The sequence below is a fragment of the Drosophila navojoa genome, chromosome 5 (genome assembly GCF_054131105.1).
Source record: "Drosophila navojoa isolate 15081-1374.11 chromosome 5, UAZ_NAV_1.0, whole genome shotgun sequence".
NCBI lineage: Eukaryota > Metazoa > Arthropoda > Insecta > Diptera > Drosophilidae > Drosophila > Drosophila navojoa.
Window position 1 is genome coordinate 20,789,157 of NC_142893.1, and position 24,147 is coordinate 20,813,303.

The following is a 24,147-nucleotide window of genomic DNA, read 5'->3' on the forward strand; positions in this document are numbered from 1 at the left end:
TTCAACCAATTTAATTTCTCAGTTTAGTTTACATGAAATTTTTCTCAAAATGTATTCTTTATATATTCCGTAGCTCTTCTCATTACTTAAAGTTCTTTCTCAAGTTCCCCCGTTGAACGATTCCTTGAATATTCTTCCACTTGAAATAGTTTCTTATTGGACTCTTCCATTCGCCCTTTTGGCCTTTTGCTACCCCTTAAGCAAAGCCCCATCCAATTAGCCATTTAAAACCAAATCGAACTCCTTCATTAGCAAACATTGCGAAACATGTTGTCAAATCTGAACTTGGGGCACATTTCATTTATATGTCATAAATACTTGTACGAATCTTGCAACGCGACATGAAAATTAAGTAGCGACCACGCCCACACCACAACTTACCAACCCCGCCTCCATGCAGACGCCCTAATGTGGTTGTCTGCAATGGCAAACATAAAAAAAAGAATTTCAGCTTAAACGCATGAAATCACACAAAGATACTAAAAATTTGGAGTCTGCGACAAGGATCGAATGTTCTGCTGGACCAAGCACCCGCACACGCACATGCACACAAGCACACACATCCACACAAGCACACACATACATATACAAAGTCAACTACCCTGTGGCTAGGCAAAACTCTACAGTTTATGACGCAGTAGGCCAATGTCCCGGCCTCATAAATATAAAAATTAGTTGCTGGTCAGTTAGCAAGTGGGTGGCTAAAGGGCCGAGTGGGGGTGGGGGCTCTGTGCTGCGCTTGACCATTTGCTATCGTGTGGGCGGCTCAGACGACGGCTACGGTGGCCGCCCCACAATTAATTAATTAGTTCAGTTGACAAAAATTGGTGGGGCATAGCCAAGGCGGTTGGACCGAACCAACTGGTTGGGCAGCTGTATGACGAAGAGGGGCAGCGAGTGTAGCAGGCGGCTACTGTGGTTAGCCCTGGCGTGTGTTTATGATGGCGAATGTGACTGGGTCGACTGCTGAGTTAGTGTGTGCGTTGTTTGAATGCCTGCGTATGGTCAGCTCGAATATAGTTAAAGTTGCGTTTACACGATGGCATTTTACGAACTGAGTGAAGAAAGTTGAATCGATTTGCTCTGTGTGTGTTGTGGATTATATTCCACATACTTACACCTTTTATGCACTTTACCGTGAAAGAGAGCAAGAAAGCTCATGGTTTTGTATGTGTTACTTTTGTCTTGCTCTGATCTGCTGAGCATATGAAAAATATCCAACACATGAGCGCTCAACTACTTAGGTGCTCATTTCACCGATAGAGGGCGCGGACACCAAGAGCAGCGCCTGTGGATCGTGAATATAAAGAGTGTACACTGCTTCACACAAGGCTGGCAATTAAAGCAATGGCATCAGCATTGCTTTGTTGCCTGCTCATTCGACAAAGAGCGCAAGAGCAGGAGGCTGGCATTAAAGTTAGTCTGAGCAGGGATATTGTGAAGAGAGTATGTAATGTATTAGTATGAGTGTGAGATTGAAAAATCGATTTAGTTTGTAGGTGTCCATCTCCAATGCCATAGGAATTGGTGTGAGCAAGAGAGTAAAATCGTCAAGAGAGTCTACATTACATTTGCATGTGTATGAGAGCCATCTTAGTCTGTTGACGAGATTGAAAAGCTGAATTTCTTTGTAGGCTGTTCATCACGCTGATCTGTTTTATTTATTTGGATCTACATACACTGTGTTTTAATTGTGTATGTTATTTTTAACTTTTAACTTAATTAATATTTAGCATCAGTAAATAATATAAGAGCAAATAGTAAACTATTTCATGAATTTGCGTACCCATAAACGTGCCCTATAATTATGTATATGTTTCTCTTACACTGATTCTTTGTATATATGCGTGTGGGTGTATGTGTGTGTGCCATTTTGGTGTGTCATTTTAGTCAAGGGTCATGTGGCATGCGGCCAACTGTTTTCATAAGCGTAGCAAATATTTTCACAAGCCCAATTAGTGGGCAGCCCCTCAGCTGACCAGCTGACCGACCACACAGCTGCCGAGAGTTGTTGCCCTTGTTGTTGCTGCTGCTGTTGTTGCTGTTGTAGTCAAGGACTCCTTGTCCTTTTGGCCATCTCCTCCATACTTATGCATGAGTCCATACGTATGTATGTATGTGCATGTGGTCCCTCCCGCTGAGTTCTAAAAATTAATAAAAGTGCAAAACTTTCTTCTTGCCTGCTTTTCGCCAGCTTTTTGTTCGCCTTCGGGTTTTTGTTGTCGTTTTGTCAACGCGCCTCGTGTGCAACACACTTGCGAACAAAAGTGAAAAAGCCAAAAGCAATAAAGTTTTCAATTGTTTCTCTGCCACTCTATGCAATGCGGTTCGCTTTATTTTCGTTTTTTTTTTCTCGCAAATACACACTAGGCAAGGGTATGTTTTTTGGTTGTGCCAGGGCAGAGATTTTGATACAGCTCGATAAATATGATCTTATATTATAAATACAAATTACAAAAATACGCGCAAATATCGATGAGATCTTATTTTTATTATATTCTAGCTTTTATAGTCCACTTAATAGATTAATGACAGAGCTGACTAACTGTGAATGAAGCATTTTTACCGACCTCAGCTACAACAAGAACATCATTTCATTTGTACTATATTTCTTCTAAAATTACCATTTCAAATTTGTATTAATTTTTACTTAAACTTACATACATATATGCCTTTAAATAAAATTGACATTATATTTGGTAATAATATTATTATATTTATTATTATGTCCATATTTGTATATATCTCATTGCTTAAAGATTTGCTTATGATTTCTAGAATCTCTCGTAACTTTTGATTTTTTATATATTTTTTTTTTTCAAATTTATTTTTAAGGGTATTTATAGCTGCATCAATCCAATGTTCTGGCACTTAGTTATTCTTTTCTTTTTAGTTTTTCCCTATAGTTTTTATATTTTTTCTACTTCTTCTCGGTTTCCTTGTAGTCGTTGGCTTCAAAGTTTTTAACTGGCGCTGACTTTAAGTGCAATTCAGTGCCGAGGCAAAAGCGAAAAAATGCTAAAAACTTTTTCCCCTACTTGCAACTGACTTTGTTCATTGCTGTTGTTGTTGAATTTCTTTTTCACTTGTTTTTTTGTGTGGCTGCCACATTTCGTTTTTGTATTTTGCAGTTTAAAAACGCATTGCCAAATGTGTCACACAAAAGTTGTTGCTGTTGTTGCAACTGACACAAAAGCAGCAGCAGCAGCAGCATAGGAAAGGTAAGGGAGGAGGGGTGAGGGGTGAGGGGCAGGGCTAACTGTTCGGGTGCGGTTGCTTTGTCTTATGCATTGCACATTTTGCACTTGACGTTAACACAAAAGGCAAACGCAACTGCCGAGGCCTCGTCGAACGGCACTTAGCGAGAGAGCACTGTAGGTTGCCCAAGTGTGGGCAGGCAGGCAAAGGTGGACAAAGGTAGGCCACAAAGAGAATCCCAAATGTAACTGGGTTGAGCGTTTTAATGGTGACATTCAAGCATTTCAAAAAATGTTTCCTCCTCATGACTAAAAGACTGAATTTGCACTAGCAAAAAATAGGTAAACAAAATAAAAATATAGCTAGAAGAAAATAAAAATATAGATAAGGATACGTTGTTATTTTCTTAATCTTACTGACAAAAATCTCTCTTATAATTATTACAAATAATTATTTAAAAATTATTTGCATAGTATCATTAGATTATATTCAAGATCTATAATTCATTTGAAGTTATATTACTTAATAAACTAAGGGATGTTGAAAACATTCAGGGATCCTACAATTACATATATGTTCCCTAAATATATATATGAAATATATATGTATATTTTTATATCATAGTAAAATCAATAGATTAATTCAATTGGTATACAATTATTAAAACACTTTAGTTTAAAAACTTATTTATTTGATTATATATTAAAAATGTATTTTTTGGGTGCGCAAAATATATAAAAATAAATAAAATAAATATCATTATAAAAATACATTAATTAAAATAGTTGTAATTAATATATAAAGAATTCTTAGCATTTTTATACATATATATTTTATTTACTATTTTTTTAATAATCATTTATTCATAGATAATTTTTATTCAATAAACTCTTTTTAATTGCCTCGATTAAATTTAATAGTCTCTTTTGCCATTTCGCTCCAGAAAATACGCTATAAAATTCTGCTTAAATTGTATGTAAATCAAAACTAAATTTCTATTCGAGCGAATCTCTACGTAAATCACTTTTTAATTACGAAACTGCTATTCATTAAATATATATGCATGTCTATCCTTCCAAGACGATTAGCCCACTCCTTTGGAGCGGCAGAACGGCTTTTAGACTCTTAGCTGACGTTAACAAGCTGCGTTCTCGGGCCAGCTACTCGGACATTGATAGCCTTAACATGGCCTTATTAAAATCGCCTGCCATGACGGATTTATTTTTAATGAGCCTGGACTAAGCAAAAGTTAATGAGCCTCGAGCCAAACAAACCGCCCAGCCCTGAATGCGATGATGTACAAATCTTTCACGTGCGTGGCAAATAAATCATCATTGCACGAAAAACCAACAAATACAATTGCAATATTCGTTGGGGTTTCCAAAGCCTGACAAATGAGCGAAAATATCGTAGAAGCCCCGTACAAGGACATAGGATATTAACGTGTGTTAACCACCCTCAATTCCGTGTCCCCCCAGCATTCTAGACAAATGCATTAAGTCCCTGAATGTAACTATATAAACTACAATACAGTCCCTGATGATGCTGCTGCTACAGTTGCCGCTGTTGTGGCTCCTGCTGCATTGGCGTCAAATTTGCTGCTTCATTTATAAGGATTACAGCCCTTACAGTAAAAACTCATAACGAAATTACTTGCAGGAAATGCAACAAGCTCAATGGCCCAGCCATGAGTCGCAGCTCCTCTATGGCATGTGTATTATAGCCACCCCTAAGCGTCTTCTATTTAGCAGGGGTAGCGTTTCTAGCTGACTTCTTGGCGCTATCCATTGACATGCCTTTGTTAAGGAGAGAACACGAATTATGCATTAGTTTCAACTTGTAGCGCATGATTAGATGTTTTCTTTTCATACATACATATATTTTGCCATTTCCTTAACGGAGGGCTGTTGCTGGACTGACCCAAATGTATTCGCTGCGCTCAAGAAAGTGCGTATGTAGCAAAATAATATAAGATTGAGCTCGAGAAGATGTCGGGCATAAATTAATTGATTTTCTAGGGGATAAGTAGGTAATGCATCGTAATAGGTTATTAAAGTGAAATTCAAGTCAAATGAAAATAGTTCAATTAATTGAAATGTGGTTAATATTAATGAGAAATGTTTAAGCAAGATGTGTATCATTTATGCTGATTATTATTTTAGGCAAATTTTCAGCGTTTGTGTAACAGTTATTACCTCAAATTATTATTATTTTATTATTATTTAAATGAAATAGGTATTATAGATATTCATTTAAAAAAAAAAACCCTCACGAACTTTTTCCTGCGAGCTTCGTTATTTGTAATATTTTATTATATATAAAAGTCTTTACCATAAATATATGATTTTAAACTTTTGATTTACTCGACATAGGTAAGACATAAGAAACATTGTCATAGCATTATCTCTATAACTCACTAGACTCTATAACACTTACATAAATCTCCATCATAATAGATTTTAATTAGCCTCTGCCCCACCCAATTGATTTTGGGCACTCATACTTCCAGCCATAACTTAGGCAACTGTCAAACAATTCATGTTCCTGCAGCTCGAGCAACTTTTATTTTTACTTTTATTTTTAGACACTATGAAGACAACCCCGAAAAAAAAAAACAAACAACGAGAAACGCCCCTTTCCAGTCAGCTAGCTTTTTAATAAATATAAAGCGTTAATTTGCTGCATAATTGCGCCGTGCCACGCCCACTCGCTGCGTGTAGACCCTTCGTGTCTGGCAGCTCGTTTGCTCCTAGTTAAGTAGCACAGCCTCCCACTCCTTCGGCTGTCCCAAAGACAAGCAGCCGTCAATGGCAGCACCACGCCCCTTTACGTTGGGCTCGCCTCCCCCTTTCTTATGTCTTCAATGACAGTTATTTCATTTTTCTTGTTGATGTTTTTCCCTGCACTCATTAAATCAAGTTAAAAAGGCATATAGCACCCAGTTGTTGTTGTTGTCGTTGCTGTTGTTGTTATTTTTGTTGTTGTTGTTGTTGGCCTGTTTCCGTTGTTAGCCAAGCTGTTGAAGTTGTCCTGGATATGCTCCTGGTTTGAGCTTCTCGTTTTCTTGTTGCCTTCGCCATGTACTTGCGGCCATGTCGAAGACAACGCACAAAATTTTCAAATAACATTTTACACAGCCCCCACCTTCCCCTGCCACAGGAAAGTCGAGATACAGAAACAGGAGTGGAAAAAAGCAAGGACATAATGTCGCACTCTGGCTAAGACCGTACACGACTTGGCTTTAATTATTGTTGATAACTTGGCGCACAGGGCGTTGGGCTTTAATGTTCTAGCCGCAAAATGTAATGGCTGAGAGCCTGTGACAAGACTCTGACACAAATTTCAATTGCGCATCTGCCTAATTGGAGGGAGTCGGGAGTCAGGAGTTAGTTACTCAGCGGAGTCTACATATATTTGCTTTTGACAAGCTATGTGTATTAGGCATATGGCTCAAACGAAAATGGAACCATATGCAGTTATCGTATTTATAAATATATAGAAAGAAGTAAGTACAGGTCGATAAAATATTAGTCATGAACAATGCCTAATAATGCATTGCAATGAATATTTGTATATAAAGGAAATATTGTACATAAAATAGAAAAATCATAAATCGAATAAAATATGGTTATTTAATGCGATATTTAAAGCAGACGGGCAGTATTATAAATATTTATATAGAAAACTCTGCTATTAAAGCTTAAAAATGAAGTAATGAAGTAATCTGATTTAAATATTCGTGTTTGCTTGCCTATATATGTGAGTATATTTGTAAATACGTCTGTCTCTCAGTTGGTCTGTGTCCCCTGTCTTTCTTTGTTTGTCTGCCTAAGGAACGCAAGGGATGAAGAAGAACTACAGGAGATCATTTAAGCTCTCTTAATTTTAAGTTCTCTTATTCACATCAGTATTCGTTTCGTATTTATACCTGAGTAAAACGAAGGTCGAATTCTCGAAGCATCCGAGAATGTTTCCATCGGTCATCTTACTCTCGACTGCAACGTCGTGTTAGCCGCCCTATATAAAGGATAGCAGCTGCTGCCTTTCTTCAGTCACCCAGGCCTGGTGGGTGTCAGCCGAGCATCGCAGTGAAGTGAAGTGGAACCGTTCTGCTTAGCATTAAATGTAGAGGAAATACTTAGAGGAAATACTTACAGGAAATACCACGAATGAATACTAAGAAGGCATACTTCGAGTATATATTTTTATAGTATTTCCTTGAGGAAATACTTGGAGGAAAATCTTTTAGAAATATTTAGATGCAATACATAGTAAAAATAGGCAATTTTAGAGCCAATACAAGTAAGCCAATACAAGGAACAAGTAAGAAAGCTCTAGTCGAGAGCAACTTTCAGAACTGAACCTTTAAGATTGAATGTATGTGTATACCAAAGCACAAGTCTCTAGTATTTGATATACGACTTTTACAAAGATGAGGGTGAGGGGGTGGATTTAGGGGTGGGGGGTAAATTTTAACAAAAACCGAAATTGTGTAAAGTTCATCTTAATATACATTTTAAATTTGGAGACTCTAGCTTGAAAGATGTAGGAGATATAATTATTTAAGTGATCTTCGATACGGTTTTTTATCGATAAAAAAGTATCAGAATGAATTATCGTTTTTTAGTGATAAACTCGATATGCGCGTGATATATACAGTCATTTTTAAAAAAAGTTGAAGAGTCTAGCTCTTATATTTTTTGAAATCGACGTGTTCAAACATACGGACAGACGGACGGACGGACGGACGGACGGACGGACAGACAGACGGACAGGGCTAAATCGACTCAGCTCGTCGCCCTGATTAAGAATATATATAGTTTGTGGGGTCTGCCACGCCTCCTTTTGCCTGTTACATGCATTTTAACAAAACCATTATACCCTGATTTCCCATTTTCAATGGGTTCAGGGTATAAAAATTTAAATTAAATAATTCGAAGACAGACTTGGAAGAAATACATGAACAAACACCTGGAGTCAATATTTAAGGAAAATGGTCGGAGGAAATGTCTATTTATTTAATATTCAACAGTTTATTGATTTATTTCCCTAAATATTTGATTATTTTTATTAATATTATTATTATTAGCTATTTGGCATATATTGTTCATGTGTACAAATATAAAAATATTAATTCGTTATTTAGCTTTATTTTACAACATAAGTCTTACATATTTGAAGACTAGTCAGTTATATTATTTATGGTGTTTAATCACCGCCTTAATTGAGTATGATTCAATAAAAACAAACAAATTTCACTTTTCAATTATAATTTATTCACATACATTATTCTTAAACAATCTTCACACTACACACAATTTTAAATTTCATAAAGAAATGGAACGTTATAATATAACACAGCCGGCCTCTTCCGCCACACAGCAGGCGCCTAGCAGCAGGCAGCATTCCATTTGCTCTCTTGTGGGTCCATTGTTGTCCTCCACATATACCGTTTGAGGCTGCGTGACGACTACGGTTGGCTGCGCGTAGGCTGGTTGCGGCACGACCTCGATGACCTCGACTGGCGGTGGATAGTAGGGATCGATGACATCTACTTGGTAGCCCGGGTTGTACATGATCTTGTTTGTCGTTAACTCCGGCGAGTGAGCAACTAATTCAATTGACTAAATGTTATGTTGTTCGTCGCAGTGACTCGTTTTAAACTAAAATTCTATTTCGCTGACAATTTGTTTTGGGTACAATTTTCGCATTGAATACATTTTTTTTTTTTATTTTATCATAAGCCTGAGGCATTTGATCAATGAGCTCTGATAATAAAACAGTTTTGTGTAAGTGTCAGAAAAGTAGAGACATAAGGCACCGTGAGGCAATTTGAATAGAAATGAAAAAAATTACATATTTAAATATATATTAAATTATTTGATAAATTATTGATTTGTAAAACGTATCTGCTTATTTAATTCCCGTTTTTGTTTATTAAATATTTTGACAGTTGTTTAAATAATATCAATTTTTAATAAATTTATTTTTAAAAAATAGAGTTTGAGACTAATTTAGAAAAAATTATAAAAATATGATATAAATATGTAAAATTTTAAAAATTAATATTTAAATTTAATTTCTTAGCTTATTTTTTTTTTATTTAAGGTAGTAATTAATAGATATCAAAATACTATTTAATAATAGTTAATAGCTAAATATTAATAATTTTAGCCTAATTAATTAATATTAATATTTCGAATACTGATTTTATTAATTTAATTTCAAAAATTTTAAATTTTGAATTTACTTACAAATTTACAGTAATTACCTCCAAAACTAAGTGCATGTTAAAAAGTATTGTTCAATATGCAATACAAATTAATAAATAAATATTTTATATACCTAAATATCGACTCTGCATTAAATATTAATAATTTATGAATAAAAAAAAAACATAATATATAATAAAAAAAAATAATTTAAATATAAAGTGAAATATATAAAGTATATATAACCATTAAGTATGTAAAATCAGTTTATTACTTATTATTTAATATGAACGATATTTGGTTAAACTATGCTAGCTACTTTCATACTAGATAATAATGTGATTTTAACCAATCTGAAATCGGGAACATTCTGATAATTGTACCCATATAATTCTTATAAATTTATGACTTAAACATTTACTGCTATCTCCACCACTGTTCGGCGCCTCGCGTGCAACAGTGCGTATGAGTAATATGGTTTGGGCTATAGATAAACGGCAAGTGGAAAAAAAGTACACACAAATTACGCTGAATGGGTGACCCAGCAACCCACAATGCCACCACTCGCCTCACCTTGTCGAACCCTTGTCAAAACTGTCGCTAAAAAAAAAAAACGAAAGAAAGTGAGGAAAACTGAAGAAACTTTTAGCTCTGCGGTTGCAATACGCAAAGATCTACCAAAGAACTCACATAAAATGTTTTATCAAATGGCAGCAGGCGGCACTTTTTGACACATTTTCGCTTTTATTGGCAAATTGAAAAACATATATAAATAATAACTGGGAATGCGAACTAAGTTTTCCACTAGCAAGTTTATGTACACACTTACATACATATTATACGTATTTGTAGGCCATGTCAAAGGGTTGCCATAAGCCCGCTCATAAAACTACAAATTTTTGCGGTTTATGTGAGTGTGTGCTAGTGTTGGTGTGTGAGTGTGTGTGTGTGTGTGTGTGTGTATGTGTGTGTTATTAAATTTGGCTTTTTATTAGAGCAGGCCAGAAAAACATTCGAGATTTATGCAAGACAATGTGCTGCCCAAGTGTTCAACCACAGCCCCGTGTACCGCACAGAAAACATTATTTATAACAAATCGTAAAATTTTATTGCACGAAAAAAGTGTGTATGTGTGTGTGTGTGCGTGTGCTTCACAAGCCATAGAAACTTAATTTAACGTAAAGCATTAAAGGATTTGCAGCGCCTTTGTTTGAAGTTCGTATTGTTGTGGTCGTTGTCAAATGTTGTAGTTGTTTTTGTTGTTGTTCCTCTACATTATCGTGCAACAGCAACAACATTCGCCGCAGCTAAAGCAACAGGGACAGCAGGGGCAGCAGCAGCAGCCCTTCTCCTTTGGCGGTGGAGGCTGGACAATAACCGTTGTTGGGCCCTTCGGTGGGGGCACATTTATCACTTCAACACGTGTGCGATCCATTATATAGTTATGTAGTTTATTTTTGTTTAATAACTATTTAGCTGCGATCGAACTACGACTTGTTGCACGCTACACGGACTGGGCCCTACTACTGTATAATGCCAGATCGCCCTATTATTGTATTCACTCAGTGCCAATCTGTGGAAAACGTTCTCCACGAATGTACGTAAGAGTGCGGGAGTGTGCGTGTACATGTGCGTGTGTATTGCAATAGCAAAATAGTCTTATCTGTAGATAAAACACTATCGCGCTCTTATTATCTCCGCTGGGCCGGACAGGTGAGTCGTCTTATCTGCAGCAAACACTTTGTTATAAAAAAAAAAAGCAACACAGATTGCACATTCAAATAGTCTATATGCACGGAAGTATAAAAAATGATCTAGTTCCAATGAATAAAATAAAAAATATGACACATATATAAAAAATATAGTTATATATAGTTTACTTGCTTTAAATATTTGTTAAGCAAACAATAAATTGTTCTACGCACTACTTACTACTACTAACAATAAATAACAATAAATAAAAAATTGGAATTTTTATCATAAAATTCAATAAAGTGCTTTGAACAGATTTTTATTGCTTTTATTGTGTTCTATGGCAAAAACTGATAACTGATAAAATAATAGCAATTACTCTAAGGGGAATACTGTACTGCAGATACAGTATTTGAGAATAAGATGCCGGCACATACAAAAGCTCCTTCTTGTGGACAATACGGAACAGCTCCTGGCTCCAATGTGGACTCCTAGAAGATGATGTTTCTTATACACACCAGCCAGAGTGACGAACTGATTGACGCTGCATAAATATTTTACCTGCGTCAGCCATAAAAAACATATGGAGATATTGAGATAAACTGTAGTTCTCGTCTGTGAACAGCTTCTCTAAAGAAGCTATGAGCTATGTACTACATACATATGTATATATATGAGTTAAAAGACAATTTTCTATTTTTGAAGATTAGATTTTTTCAACTTTGAAGAATCACTTCTATTGTTTTTATTACCTAACTTAGCTGTTCTTGACTGGATCTTAAGATACGATAATAACTGATGTCTAAAATCGATTTTTAACCGATTTCTGATTAGACATTTACTCGTCTTTCGAAAGTACAGACACCAGTTTGCTACATAATATTAAAGACTTGAAGCTTAATTGTCTGTAATGTAAATAATGAAATAAGCTAATATATATATATATATTTTTATACCGGACTATTCAGATTAATTTGAAAATATCGACCATATTATATATGTATGTACTCCAAGACGTTTTGCATTTTGTTTGCCGCTCAACAGATAAAACAATTTAGCCAGAACGTCGATAGATAGAAAGCACCTTGGCTTAACTGGCTTTATCTTTAATAACGCAATACACAAACTTAAACGATTCGCATTCAATGTCATGTGTGTGTGTTAAAGTGAAACATTTAATGGCTAATTGTATGTTATCTAATCTAATCTAACTATAAAACTAGCAAGAAGTACGAAATTTACATGCACCTCCTCACACAGAGCAACCAATTTATGCAGGTGGTGTGGCGAGTCGTATAGTCATATGGGTAGGTATATCCCATTTGCCAGATCTCAATTAAAAATTGGGGTTAGTTGTTGGGGAAGAAGTTTGGCAGGGTATGTGCATTACCTCTGTGGCCCTCAATGAAATTAATAAAAATATATTTTTGAGCGCGCAATGGTGATGATAATTAGTGTACGTGATTCTATTTGCTTGGCGAGCTACAGCCGAAAAATCCCTCGAAAATGTATAAAAGGGGTGCTTTGTGTATGTGTGTGTGTGTGAGTGTGTAATATGATATGCGCGTAAAAAATATAGTACGTGTGTGCGTGACAATGGCAACAACGTGCGATGACAGGGCTGAGGACTTCGAACTGGGGATAGCATTTGGGACCTGGGTGTCAAAAATGAAACAACGCCTGCCCGGAATTTTAAAATAAGCAAATGAGTTGGCGCCTGAAGTAAGTCAGCAACGGCAATAACAACAACAACAACAACAGTGAGAGAGAGAGAGTTGGAGCACAACAACATGGCCCATAAATATTTATAAACTTTGGCCTGTCATATAAATACCGGGTCATTAGTTGCCTGCGCACACCTTTCGCTCCAGCTTGAGCTTCAAGCCCCTTCAGGACAATAAAATCCAACTAGACGGTCATTTAAATGTTCCCGGCTCTATATGCCAGCTTGACAGCAGTAGTAGCAGCTCGATGGAGCTTATATGTAAGTTAAGCAGAGGAATTATTCAAGCAGCTAAAGATGGAGTCGGAGCAACAAGCAGGAGAAATGCTAAGATAGAAATCTTGATTAAAAATGTTATATTATCTGTATATGTAATATATATATATTTTGGTGATTCTTTTATTTCTAAATAAGTACTGATTGAGAACATGACTTTAAAGTTAGTATATAATAAAAATAATTAGATAATTAAACACCAGGTATTGTATATAGTTCAAAAGTTTCACTAAGAGCAGAATTTAAAAAAAATATATTCTATAACAAATATAAATGTAAAATAAAAATAAATCTTAAAAATAAATGTATAAACTATAAAAAAAAATATATAAAATGCTTAAAAGCTTAAAAGCTTAATGTCAATGATTATAGAAAATCTAAAGTATTTAAATGCAAAGCTGAAATAATTGAACTCATAATTTCAGAAATATATATTAGAATAATAAAATATATTAGAATAATGAAATATTTCATAAAAAAAATAAGTAAAATACTAATTTATACTGCTTTTTTATATCCAGTTCATTATATAATAATAAGAATAAATTATACAAATATATAGTTTGGGAAAGTGAATCGGAGTTTTATACCGTATTTGAGCATTTAAATTAACAAATTTGATATGAAAACAAGTAATAAAGCTCTAGACTGCTCGACTACGAGATTCCCTGAACCCTTCGAGTAACTGATATTTCAATAATAATTCGCACATACACACGCACACACACACACACACACGCATACAAACAAACACACGCGCACACACACACTCACATATACAGGCGATTGCGTTTGGGTTGCGCTGCATTGTTGGCAATATTAGGAGAACTTATTTGTTGAATAATTTAATTTCTAGACGTACGATCGTAATGAAACTTTTAGAACGTAATCATGATGTATAAATGTATGTGTATACCGAAAGTCAAGTCTCTAGTATTTGATATACGACTTTTACAAAGATGAGGGTGAGGGGGTGAATTTAGGGGTGGGGGGTAAATTTTAACAAAAACCGAAATTGTATAAAATACATCTCTATATACATTTTAAATTTGGAGACTCTAGCTTGAAAGATGTAGGAGATATAATTTTTTAAGTGATCTTCGATAAGGTTTTTATCGATAAAAAAGTATCGGAATGAGTTATCGTTTTTTAGTGATAAACTCGATATGCGCGTGATATATACGGACATTTAAAAAAAAAAGTTGAAGTCTCTAGCTCTTATATCTTCTGAAATCGACGCGTTCAAACATACGGATAGACGGACGGACGGACAGACAGACGGACAGGGCTAAATCGACTCAGCTCGTCGCCCTGATCAAGAATATATATACTTTGTGGGGTCTGCCACGCCTCCTTCTGCCTGTTACATACATTTTAACAAAACCATTATACCCTGATTTCCCATTTTCAATGGGTTCAGGGTATAATAAAATGTATATGACAACACAACTGTTGTGAAGAAATATCAAAATATAAATTATTCTTAAAACTTCAAAGTATAGAAATATGTTCTTACTGTATTAAATATATTTTAATTATATTTTTTACAACTTAGAGCTTCTTAATTTAAAATTCAAAGGTAGTAGTAGTAAAAATCTAAATAAAGTGAAAAAATAAAATAATTTTACTTGTTAGAGCTGCTAGTCTGAAACGTTGAGCCTGCAAATACTGAGGGCAGTTGGCGGTTGACTGTAATATACTTATATTTATATAATTTAGCGCCAGCTACAGCCACGCCCAACTGCCTAGAAGGCAGCCCATATAAAAATGATAAAGCAAAATGGCGAAAAGTGGCAGTAAAAAAATAAAATGCGCTGCCGCAAAAGTGCCATTTGTGGCATAAACACATGCGCGGCAAAGTTTGATAAGACAAAAGGCACACGAGTGGGCGGCTGTCTGGCTGACTGGCAGGCTAACAGGTGAGAGCAACGCTGTGCCGTGCCGAGCAGGTAGGCCAAAAAGTTTGCCAAGTGTGGTGCCACACACACATACATACACACACGCACACATTCACACACAACAACTGCGACAACAGCAACGTGGCAATGTCCTAAGGATGAACTTCAGCGCCAACGTTGGCACCGCAATGTGCCACTAAATGCTGCCACTAAATGTGTGCCAAGTATTATTGCAGGTGCCTATCTATACATGTGTGTGTGTCGTGTGTGTGCGGGCCTGTGTTTCTCAAGGAGCCACCTTTCGTTCGGGCTGCGCATAAAATTAGCACAATAAAAAGCCATAAATGCGACACAAAAACATGAAAATCCACTTGTTATAATTTAATCGAGTTGATAGAAATTTTACGACGACGCGTTTTTCACGTAAATTTTCCTATATATATATATATTGTTTTTTTTTTTTTTTTCATTTTAAATGTAGGTTAACATAAAAGCTGTTATCACACGAGACCAGTTAATGGGCGGCCACAAAGATAGCATGGCTATAAACTAAATCTGTTTGGTAGAGCGGGACTACAAATGGAAATGCATACGAGTCCTAGGACCTATAATTGACCTTGTGTCGGCACCTAGGCTCACAAAAGCAAAGTTTTATTTCAGTTAAAATAAAGAATAAAAAAACAAAGTACGTATTTTCAAAGTATTTAATGTGACAGAAAATACAGCCAATTTTAATTGGTTTATTCTGTATTTTCTGTGAAATGCAAACTATTTTCCGAGGTATGAAGATTTAAAATTATATATAATTATTATTGATCCATTGATCTGTCTTCAATTTGTCATAGAAAAGATCCCTCAATCCCAAAGTGCCTCTGTCGAAATGGTTTGATTTCTTTGAATCTTGTATGATTTTCTTTATGGAGTAATTTACTATTAGAATAATAATTATTTGTACTTTCAATCATCAAAGAATAGTTCTTAGTCCAAATCAATCTGTAAAGAAATTGTATTGTTAAAGTATCGTTAGCAGAAATATTTGTACAAATTTCACCCACTTCCTGCCCAGAGAATAAAGTTGATGCCTTGCTGGCCCTCTGGCTGGCAATCGAGCTCATCTTGCGACTGTATTCGTCGTCAGTGCATAAGAGGCAAACATCGATAAATCGGATGAGTTGCGGAGATTTGAGCTGTTTGGCAATCGGCAGAGCCTCTTCTAGAAGATCTTTGGTGCGCTCTATCTTATGCTGCAACGTTGTTGCTTTGATCATTTGTATTACGCCCAGGAACCTCCAGATAAGGCTGTTACAGCTTTGACTCTCTAAGGGGAACCAATTAATAATTAACCGTAAAATATGAATAAGCTATGCGCACCCTTCATCGATCTGCGTGCATTGAAGCAGCACTCGTCGTAATGCAGCTGAGACAAATGAATGGCAGCCATCTGATGGTATAGATAACATTTCTCTATCGAAAATTTGGAAAATCTCATTCGTCTCTCCAGACGCGCTGACATTTTGCTATAAGAAATAATAATAGAAATTGTGGTTTATCAAATTTTGTTCTTCACCCACCGGCATTTTCGTCCTTCCACATCCTCGTCCCCTTCCTGATATGTCGACCGATCACCAAACACGAACGGCACAACATCTTTCACCTTATCGACAGGCAGCATCAACAATTTCAACATGGCTCTTTGCGCCACCTTAAAGTTCTTTGGCACGCGATATTGCTCGCACAAAGCCAAAGCCAAGGTATTATAGACCTCATTGTGGAACTCGAATTTCCAGCACATAACACGATTCGTTTTCGTCACATAATAATCGCCCATTACTTTCTCAACATAAGCGGCAAGCTCCTATAGATTATCATATAAATATGACATATATATCAATATAATAATATTGTATATACCTTTAGGTCCTTGGCCTTACGCAGTTTTCGTATATGCTGAAGATCGTGAATCATATTACGATGCGTCTGATATTGTATGCGGAATAGATAAGCCTCTCTATTCTTTTCCAACATTTTCTTGTCGGGGAACTTCAAGAAGCTCACATAATACTGAGGACTGCGACTTTGCAACATTTTCTGCGATAAACCAATTATGAGTTACAACAGATTAGAGTCGCATTCGATATTAAACCTACTATAAACTGCCTTATGATTTCGTACTGCTTGAAGGCAAGGGTTTTCAGGAAACTTTTAGAGCGTTTGCATTGATCCAAAAGTAAGCTCGGATTGTTTCGCAGATTCTTCATGAAGAGAACATCGTACCACGAATCGTTGAGATAGTTTTGATGTATCACATTGAAGGCACGCGCTCTGCGCGATACTTCCAGAGGTGACAAAATCTCTTCCTAAAGGTATTTCAAGCAATTATTTGTAGAAGTATTTAGTAGAGCGTATTTGGACTCACAATTATTTCGGGTATACTAAGCACATCGCACTTATGCTGATCTCTCAATATCTTCCACAGGGGCCGCGTGTCAACGAACTCCTTCGCTTTGTTAATCTCTCTGACGCGTTGAATGAGTTTTCGATTTTTCATGAAGAACAAGGACATGGCACGCGATGTGACATCTTGGATGACATCGTTGACCTAAGATTTTGACTCGCATATGAGGTATATATTTTACATCCCTATATACAGTGATATCTTACCACCATGACTCGTGTTTGAAAGTTCTTGGCCTTGACACCAATGAAACTTCGTATATTATCGTGCAGTTCTATTGCACTGTTCTCAAACTGGTTCAGCTCGAACAACGCATCGCAAATTTGCAAATTGATGGGACAGTTCGGACCACGCGCCACCATGCCGATTTCTGTGATCGATCCACACTCATCAATCGTCCTCGTTTCAAACAATTATTGGAAAATATTATACTTACTGGCAGCCAATCGTGCATCAGTCAGGGCCTGTTCGATGCGTGCAGCCTTGCGTTGCACCTGACTGCGTCGGTAGAGCGTCATATAATCATAATTGTCGATATCCAATGCCTTCGTATAGTAGTACAAGGCGAAAGTCTCTCGACGTCTATTGAAGTAGTATGTGCCCCAATCTCTATAAATATCATGTTCAACTTCCGGGCTCCAATCGAACTTGTGCCATAACGGTATCGCGCCATCAAGCGTCGGGGACGGAATATAGCCCACAATTGATGTCATTTTTCCTATTGATGGTTAGATCCTTTGCAAAATTATAAAATTGTAAAGCTACAAAAAAAACAATTTTTATAAATGTTTTCTTTTGTGTTGACCTGTTTCCTTCTGTTTATGTGTTGTTACTGAAGCTAATTCAGTGTAGCTCCAAGTCAAGTAATCGATAAAACAAGTCAAAGGGTTCTAGATTGAATTGAAATGAAAATTTTCAGTCCTTTGTTAAGGTGAAGATGGAATTATCTCTTGGGGTATTTTTCGTTTCTTTATAATTATAACTGTTGGTATTCTTCACATACCGTAGAAGCAATATATAGATTGCCCATCTAGAACCATCTGGCATTTACTTTATCTGTTCGGGCGCCGTCTTTATAGATTCGGTAAAAATATCTGTAGACATACGACCATCAGTATAATGCTTAAGCTGAGGTCGATTTTTATGCCATTTTATCGAAACTCGACTGAATATAATGCGATCTAGAGAATATTTATATTTTTATATATTTTTATTATTATGATTATCTTTTTTTTTTTTGTATTTTCACAAGTTTTTTACAATATTTTTTTTTATATATAAATTTTATTTGTTTGTTTTAATTATTCGCTTAGCGTTTTTGATTGTATTCGCATAATTAATTATATATTTATTTGTTATCAAATTCATTCCTCTTCATTACCCAGAAACCCTCCTAGAGATGCTCTGCTGGCCCGTGCAACCGCTAATGAGGCTGCTTTGCGACGGAAGTCCTCGACAGCGAAATTATAGCAAGCATCTATAAATTTGATCAGTCTTGGGGACTTCAGCTGTTCGGCAACAGGTATTGCCTCGTCGGCAGCTTCCTTTGTCTTCTCTACCTTTTGCTGCAAGGCGTTTGCCTTGATTATCAGCAGCATGCTAAGGAACTTCCAGATATTGCTATTGCAGTTTTGCGTTTCTATAGAATAATGGAACATATTAAAATAATTTCATAATACGGGAATGCATATTCTACTATTAAAGGCACCTTTGATTGCTCTGCGCGCACTTAAGCAGCATTCGTCGTAACGCAATTGGCTCAAATGGATGTCGCCTATCTGGTGGTATAGATAACATTTCTCAATCGAAAATTTGGCGAATCGAATGCGTTTCTCCAGCCGGGATATAAGTTTTCTTTGGATTACAAATTATTATTATTATGTTATTATTATGTGGAAGTTATGTAAGAGTCCATTGTATCTTACCTTGCTCTTATTGCAACGGGATCCTGGTAATCACCATCTGTATACGTTGATCTATCTCCGAACACGAATGGCGTAGCTTCCTTGAATTTGTCCTTTGGCAGCAGAAGCATTTCAAGCAACGTTATTTTTGATTTTTTGATATCCTTGGGCGCCGAATACTGCTCGGCAAGTGCAAGGGCCACGCTATTGTAGACCTCATTGTAGAACTCAAACTTCCAGCACATAACACGATTCGTTTTCGTCACATAATAATCGCCCATGATCTTCTCAACATAGGAGGAAAGTTGCTAAGGTATATGAATATATATTTAGAAATGCAAAATAGAAAAATCATGTAATTATATATAAATACTTTGACTTTCTTCTCTTTTCTCAGCTTATGAATTTGCCGTAAATCATGAATCATATTTCGATGTGTCTGATACTGAATGCGGAACAGATATGCCTCCTTGTTCTTTTCCAGCATTTTCTTATTCTTGAACTTGAGGAAGCTCACGTAGTAAAGTGGACTGCGGCTATGAATCATTTTCTACAACGAGGATTCGATTTTATTTATCATACATTTAGACACTCTATGCTTAATACTAACTATGAAACGCCGAACAACATCGTATTGTTTATTAACCAGTGTTTCAAGAAACTGTCTCGAGTTCTTGCATTGCCTTAGAAGCAAACTGGGATTTGTGCGTAAGTTTTTCAGGAATAGGACATCGTACCACGACTCATTCAAATAAGTCTGGTGGATAACATTGAAGGCCCGCTTCCGACGTGCTATCTCCAATGGAGACAAAAAGATTTCCTGTTTGGGGGTGCAATGTGTTTGAAAATCAAATATATATATGATTATAGTTAAGTGCAAACCTCTTCATCTGGTATGCTTAGTATATCACATTTTCCTTGCTCTTTCAATTTCTTCCACATCGGACGATCATCGACAATTTCACTCGCTCTGATCAATTCACTCACGTGTCGCACCAGTTTCTGGTTTCTCAGATAGAACAAAGACAGAGCCTTGCCCGTAACGTCTCGAATTACATCGTCAATCTGTAGATATAAGAAAAATATTTTTTGGAATACTTCATACGATTTCGTGTTTTATTTTAAACTTACCACGATGAGACGCTTCTCAAAGTTCTTAGCTTTAATACCCATGAATCGCCTTAAGTTGTTATGCAGATTGGCTTTGCACGCCTCGAACTTGTTGAGATTAAATAGACAGTCGCATATTTGTAAATTAATTGGACAATTGGGTCCCACGTCATTTAAGGCCATTTCTATTGAATTCGCAAACGAGTGGAATATACTGTTCTCAATTCAACGGCTAGACTTACCTTCAGCTGTTATGGCATCCTGTAATGCCGCCGGAATGTCTGCTGCTTTGCCCCTGGTTAAACTACGTCTGTACATCGTACTCCAATCATCGTTCTCCAGCAGCAGCGCTTGGGTCAGGTAGTAAAGTGCAAAGTTCTCGCGGCGCCGATTCGAATAGTAAGTGCCCCAATCCCTATAGATATCATGCTGCACTTTTGCGCTCCAGTCAAAGTGCATCCATGCTGGCATAGCTTCTCCCTCCCCCAACAGGGGCACATATCCGACAATCGAGGCCATATTTTAGAAAATTTGAGGTATCAAGCTGACAAAAATCAAATCGAATTAATTAATTTAATTGATTTTATAGAACAAATCTCATTTTATCTGAGTCAGAAAGATAATGCCAATAAGAGTATTCACTGCTAATTCAACTATTTACTTACTCTGCTAAAATTGCACTTTCATTAATTTGTACTATAAATTTGAAAAGATTCGTAAAAATGTAGGAAATGTAAAAGAACAATGAAAAAAGAATTAGAAAACAGCGCTGTTGCTCTACAACTAAATCAAAAGAGAATAAATTAAAATCGATCAAATCAAACTTGAAGAAAACTAAAACAAAAACTATGCCTACTTATAACAACAAAATCCTATTTGTGTATTTCTTTGAATAGGTAATAAAATCATTTTATTGTATAAATAAAAAAATAACGCACAAATTAAACAAAACTGCAAAATTACATATTTGTCCCTAGCATCCGAATAGCCTTTAAGAAGAATAATAGCTTTTACTATATTTCATTTCGACTAATGAAACACTTTGAAATTGATATCACATATCAGTCGTTTTTTACTTGTTCTCCCAGAATGTTTTCAGATAATCTAAAAACAATTTATGGAATAATGGAATAATTATAAATTGAAATATTGTATATATAATACAATAATATAATTCATTAATCAACCTCAATATCTGAATTTATACCTCAATCTATAACTACATACATATGTATAGGTGTAAAAAGGTTTTTCAAATGACTTCATATAGAAAAGTTCCGTCCGATTGCCATCGCATTGCTTATTTAGCCATAAAGGTAAAAAGTTTTGAAATAAACGAGCTTTGATTAACGTTAATAATATAATTGCACCTCAATTCGTTTTACAAGCCGTGTGGACTGCGTGTTATGGGACAAGCGTGCACGGTTTCCGTTTCCGTTTCAACTTTGAATTCTGTCACACTTCAAATAAGCACCTTGCCATGCAAGGCAAGCAAACATATTATTATTAATATTACTGAAAAAAGGAACACACTCACAAGTGAAAGATGGAGAGTAATACTAAACCGCAACTCATGTGACAGAAGTGGCACAAACACACACATGAGCCACTGAAACCACCGTGCCACTGTGCCAGCGATTGGCTTTATAATAATAATTGTGCATGCCCAGTGGCTCAGCCAAGTGTAAGAAATCACTTAAAACACACAGCCCGGCAGAGGTTTCAGTCAGGGATTATATACACTGAGCCCCACTTCCCCCATCGCTCGAATGCTAAAATTTCAGCCACAAGAGCGACCACAAAAGGCCAATGATAAGTGTTAAGAGTCGTAGGCGTAGGCAACTCAACGCGCACATAAATCTAATGTATAATAAATTTAAATAGCGAATTCATGCAAAATGGCAACTCGAGTGTGACCAGACCCCTCCAAGGGCCCGCCCACTTTTTGGCTGCCTCACGCACACACACACAAACACACACATACAGCTAAAGTGGAGGCCGACAATGACTACACTTTAGCGGCAAATTTGTGCGCATTGTCGCCGTATTATTTGCTATTATTTATGCCTTTTCCACTATTTACTTCCTCTGTTTTTTTTTTTTCATTTATATTATATTGTTGTTGTTGTTGCTTTTGCTGCTACTCACACGCCATTGTGTTAGCATGCAAAAGTGGACGCGAACCACTCCCTATACAGTGTCTAACCGCAGCTTGCCATGGCCAGAGGCGTAGACAGGAATTCGTTTAGAAAAGGGCGCCTAAGAGAGGAGGGAGAAAGAGAGAGAGGGAGACAGAGAGAGCAAGCGCCAGTCGCACAAATATCTTTGTTTTTAAAGTGCTTTCTGCATTCGCCCAGGGAAAACTTAGGGAGATCAAAACATATTTCATTTAAATTGTACGTTTCATAGGTCTGATTGAGTGTTTGGGAGAATTACGCATAAGTTCAAATCCTTCTGTTATTATTCTCATAAAAATAAATGATATATAGAAGAAAATAATATAGCAAGATAAAGACAAAGACAAAAGATAGTAAGTAGAAAATAAAAGATAAAATACGAAATATATCAATATATAATATATATAATAAGTAATAAATATGATGGAATATAGTAGACATAAGATAATATTCTTGTCTTATTAAAAAACAAATATACTAAAAATATTTTCAACAGATAGGACATAATAAATAATAAAAATGATAACGAATATTTATATTTCAAGAAGTTGACCCACAAAAATGCATTATAATTTGAAATCCCATTTCAAATATAATGCAATTATACTATATGGGTACATATTTCCCTTATACCATAATTTCTATTCACTTGTCTGGGAAAAGCACTTTCTAAGTCGGACGATCCCCTGCGTGCGGACGCCACTGTCAACGTCCAGTGGCGTGCTAAGGATTTGCTCGCGTGGATTTTAAACATTTTCACACAACATTCTCATATTTAGACGGCACACATCAGCGACAGTCGAAAGCCAGTGCCCTGTTACCCCAACTGCTCAGAAAGTTGGCGGTAATGTAAGCTCCATAAGCCAAATAAAGGACACACACTAATAGCATGCAACACACGCGACCAAAGCGCCCCGAAACGTAAATCTGTGAAATGTAATTGTTGCCATGAAGAAAACGCCAGCCAGAGCTAAAGCCAAAGCCCGAGACCGAGCCCGAGCCTGAGCCCGAGCTGGAACTCTAACTAGAACTCGAGTATGGCAAACTCAACCCCACAAAGGGCTCAACCCACGGGGAGACCCAAACCCTGAGCTAAGGGCATTTTAAGTAAGTTTTGCTGGCACTCTGTGCCATATTCGCATTTTGATAATCGTTGGGCCTCCATCGCGCTGCCTGCGCTGATATACAAATTGGCTTTTGCAATGACTTTATACATTTTACGAGCAACAGCCATTCGAGTGGGTTCTCGTATATATGTATATGCATATACATTTATATACATACTTTTTTTTTGGGGATTTTATCGGTTTGGTTCTCGTTCTTGTGCTGCTGGCTTTGAGTATGTGGCGCACTCTGATGCGATTATAAAGGCCAAATTGATGCAGATAAAATTAATTGAATTCAAAAAGCTAAATCCGCTGCCCTTTTTTGGCTTCTTCCACTTTTTCCTACTTATTTCCTTGGAAGTCATTTTTTTTCTCCTATTTAGTTGGCGAGTTTAA

The 24,147-nt window shown here is 36.3% G+C and overlaps 3 protein-coding genes and 1 long non-coding RNA gene across 4 annotated transcripts in view; 1 reads left to right on the forward strand and 3 right to left on the reverse strand.

Annotated features, from left to right (window-relative positions):
- Nucleotides 1-24,147, forward strand: part of LOC149091168 (uncharacterized) — a 184,245-nt gene that overhangs the window by 101,956 nt on the left and 58,142 nt on the right. The window lies entirely within an intron of this gene.
- LOC108658825 (uncharacterized) lies at nt 8,452-9,002 on the reverse strand. Its single transcript, XM_018111475.3, has one exon. It carries the CDS (start codon nt 8,772-8,774, stop codon nt 8,544-8,546), a length of 231 nt encoding a protein of 76 aa, XP_017966964.1. The 5' UTR covers nt 8,775-9,002; the 3' UTR covers nt 8,452-8,543.
- On the reverse strand, nt 15,690-18,299 carry LOC108654673 (uncharacterized). Its single transcript, XM_018106166.3, has 9 exons — nt 17,891-18,299; nt 17,661-17,824; nt 17,416-17,598; nt 17,147-17,356; nt 16,911-17,087; nt 16,571-16,854; nt 16,371-16,516; nt 16,055-16,317; nt 15,690-15,992 (listed from the first exon to the last, which is right to left on the reverse strand). Exons 1-9 carry the CDS (start codon nt 18,165-18,167, stop codon nt 15,978-15,980), a joined length of 1,719 nt encoding a protein of 572 aa, XP_017961655.1. The 5' UTR covers nt 18,168-18,299; the 3' UTR covers nt 15,690-15,977.
- LOC108652867 (uncharacterized) lies at nt 18,770-21,298 on the reverse strand. The gene is made up of 9 exons (XM_018103065.3): nt 21,134-21,298; nt 20,711-21,012; nt 20,490-20,653; nt 20,241-20,423; nt 19,969-20,178; nt 19,732-19,908; nt 19,380-19,666; nt 19,163-19,308; nt 18,770-19,093 (listed from the first exon to the last, which is right to left on the reverse strand). Exons 2-9 carry the CDS (start codon nt 20,985-20,987, stop codon nt 18,819-18,821), a joined length of 1,719 nt encoding a protein of 572 aa, XP_017958554.1. The 5' UTR covers nt 20,988-21,012; nt 21,134-21,298; the 3' UTR covers nt 18,770-18,818.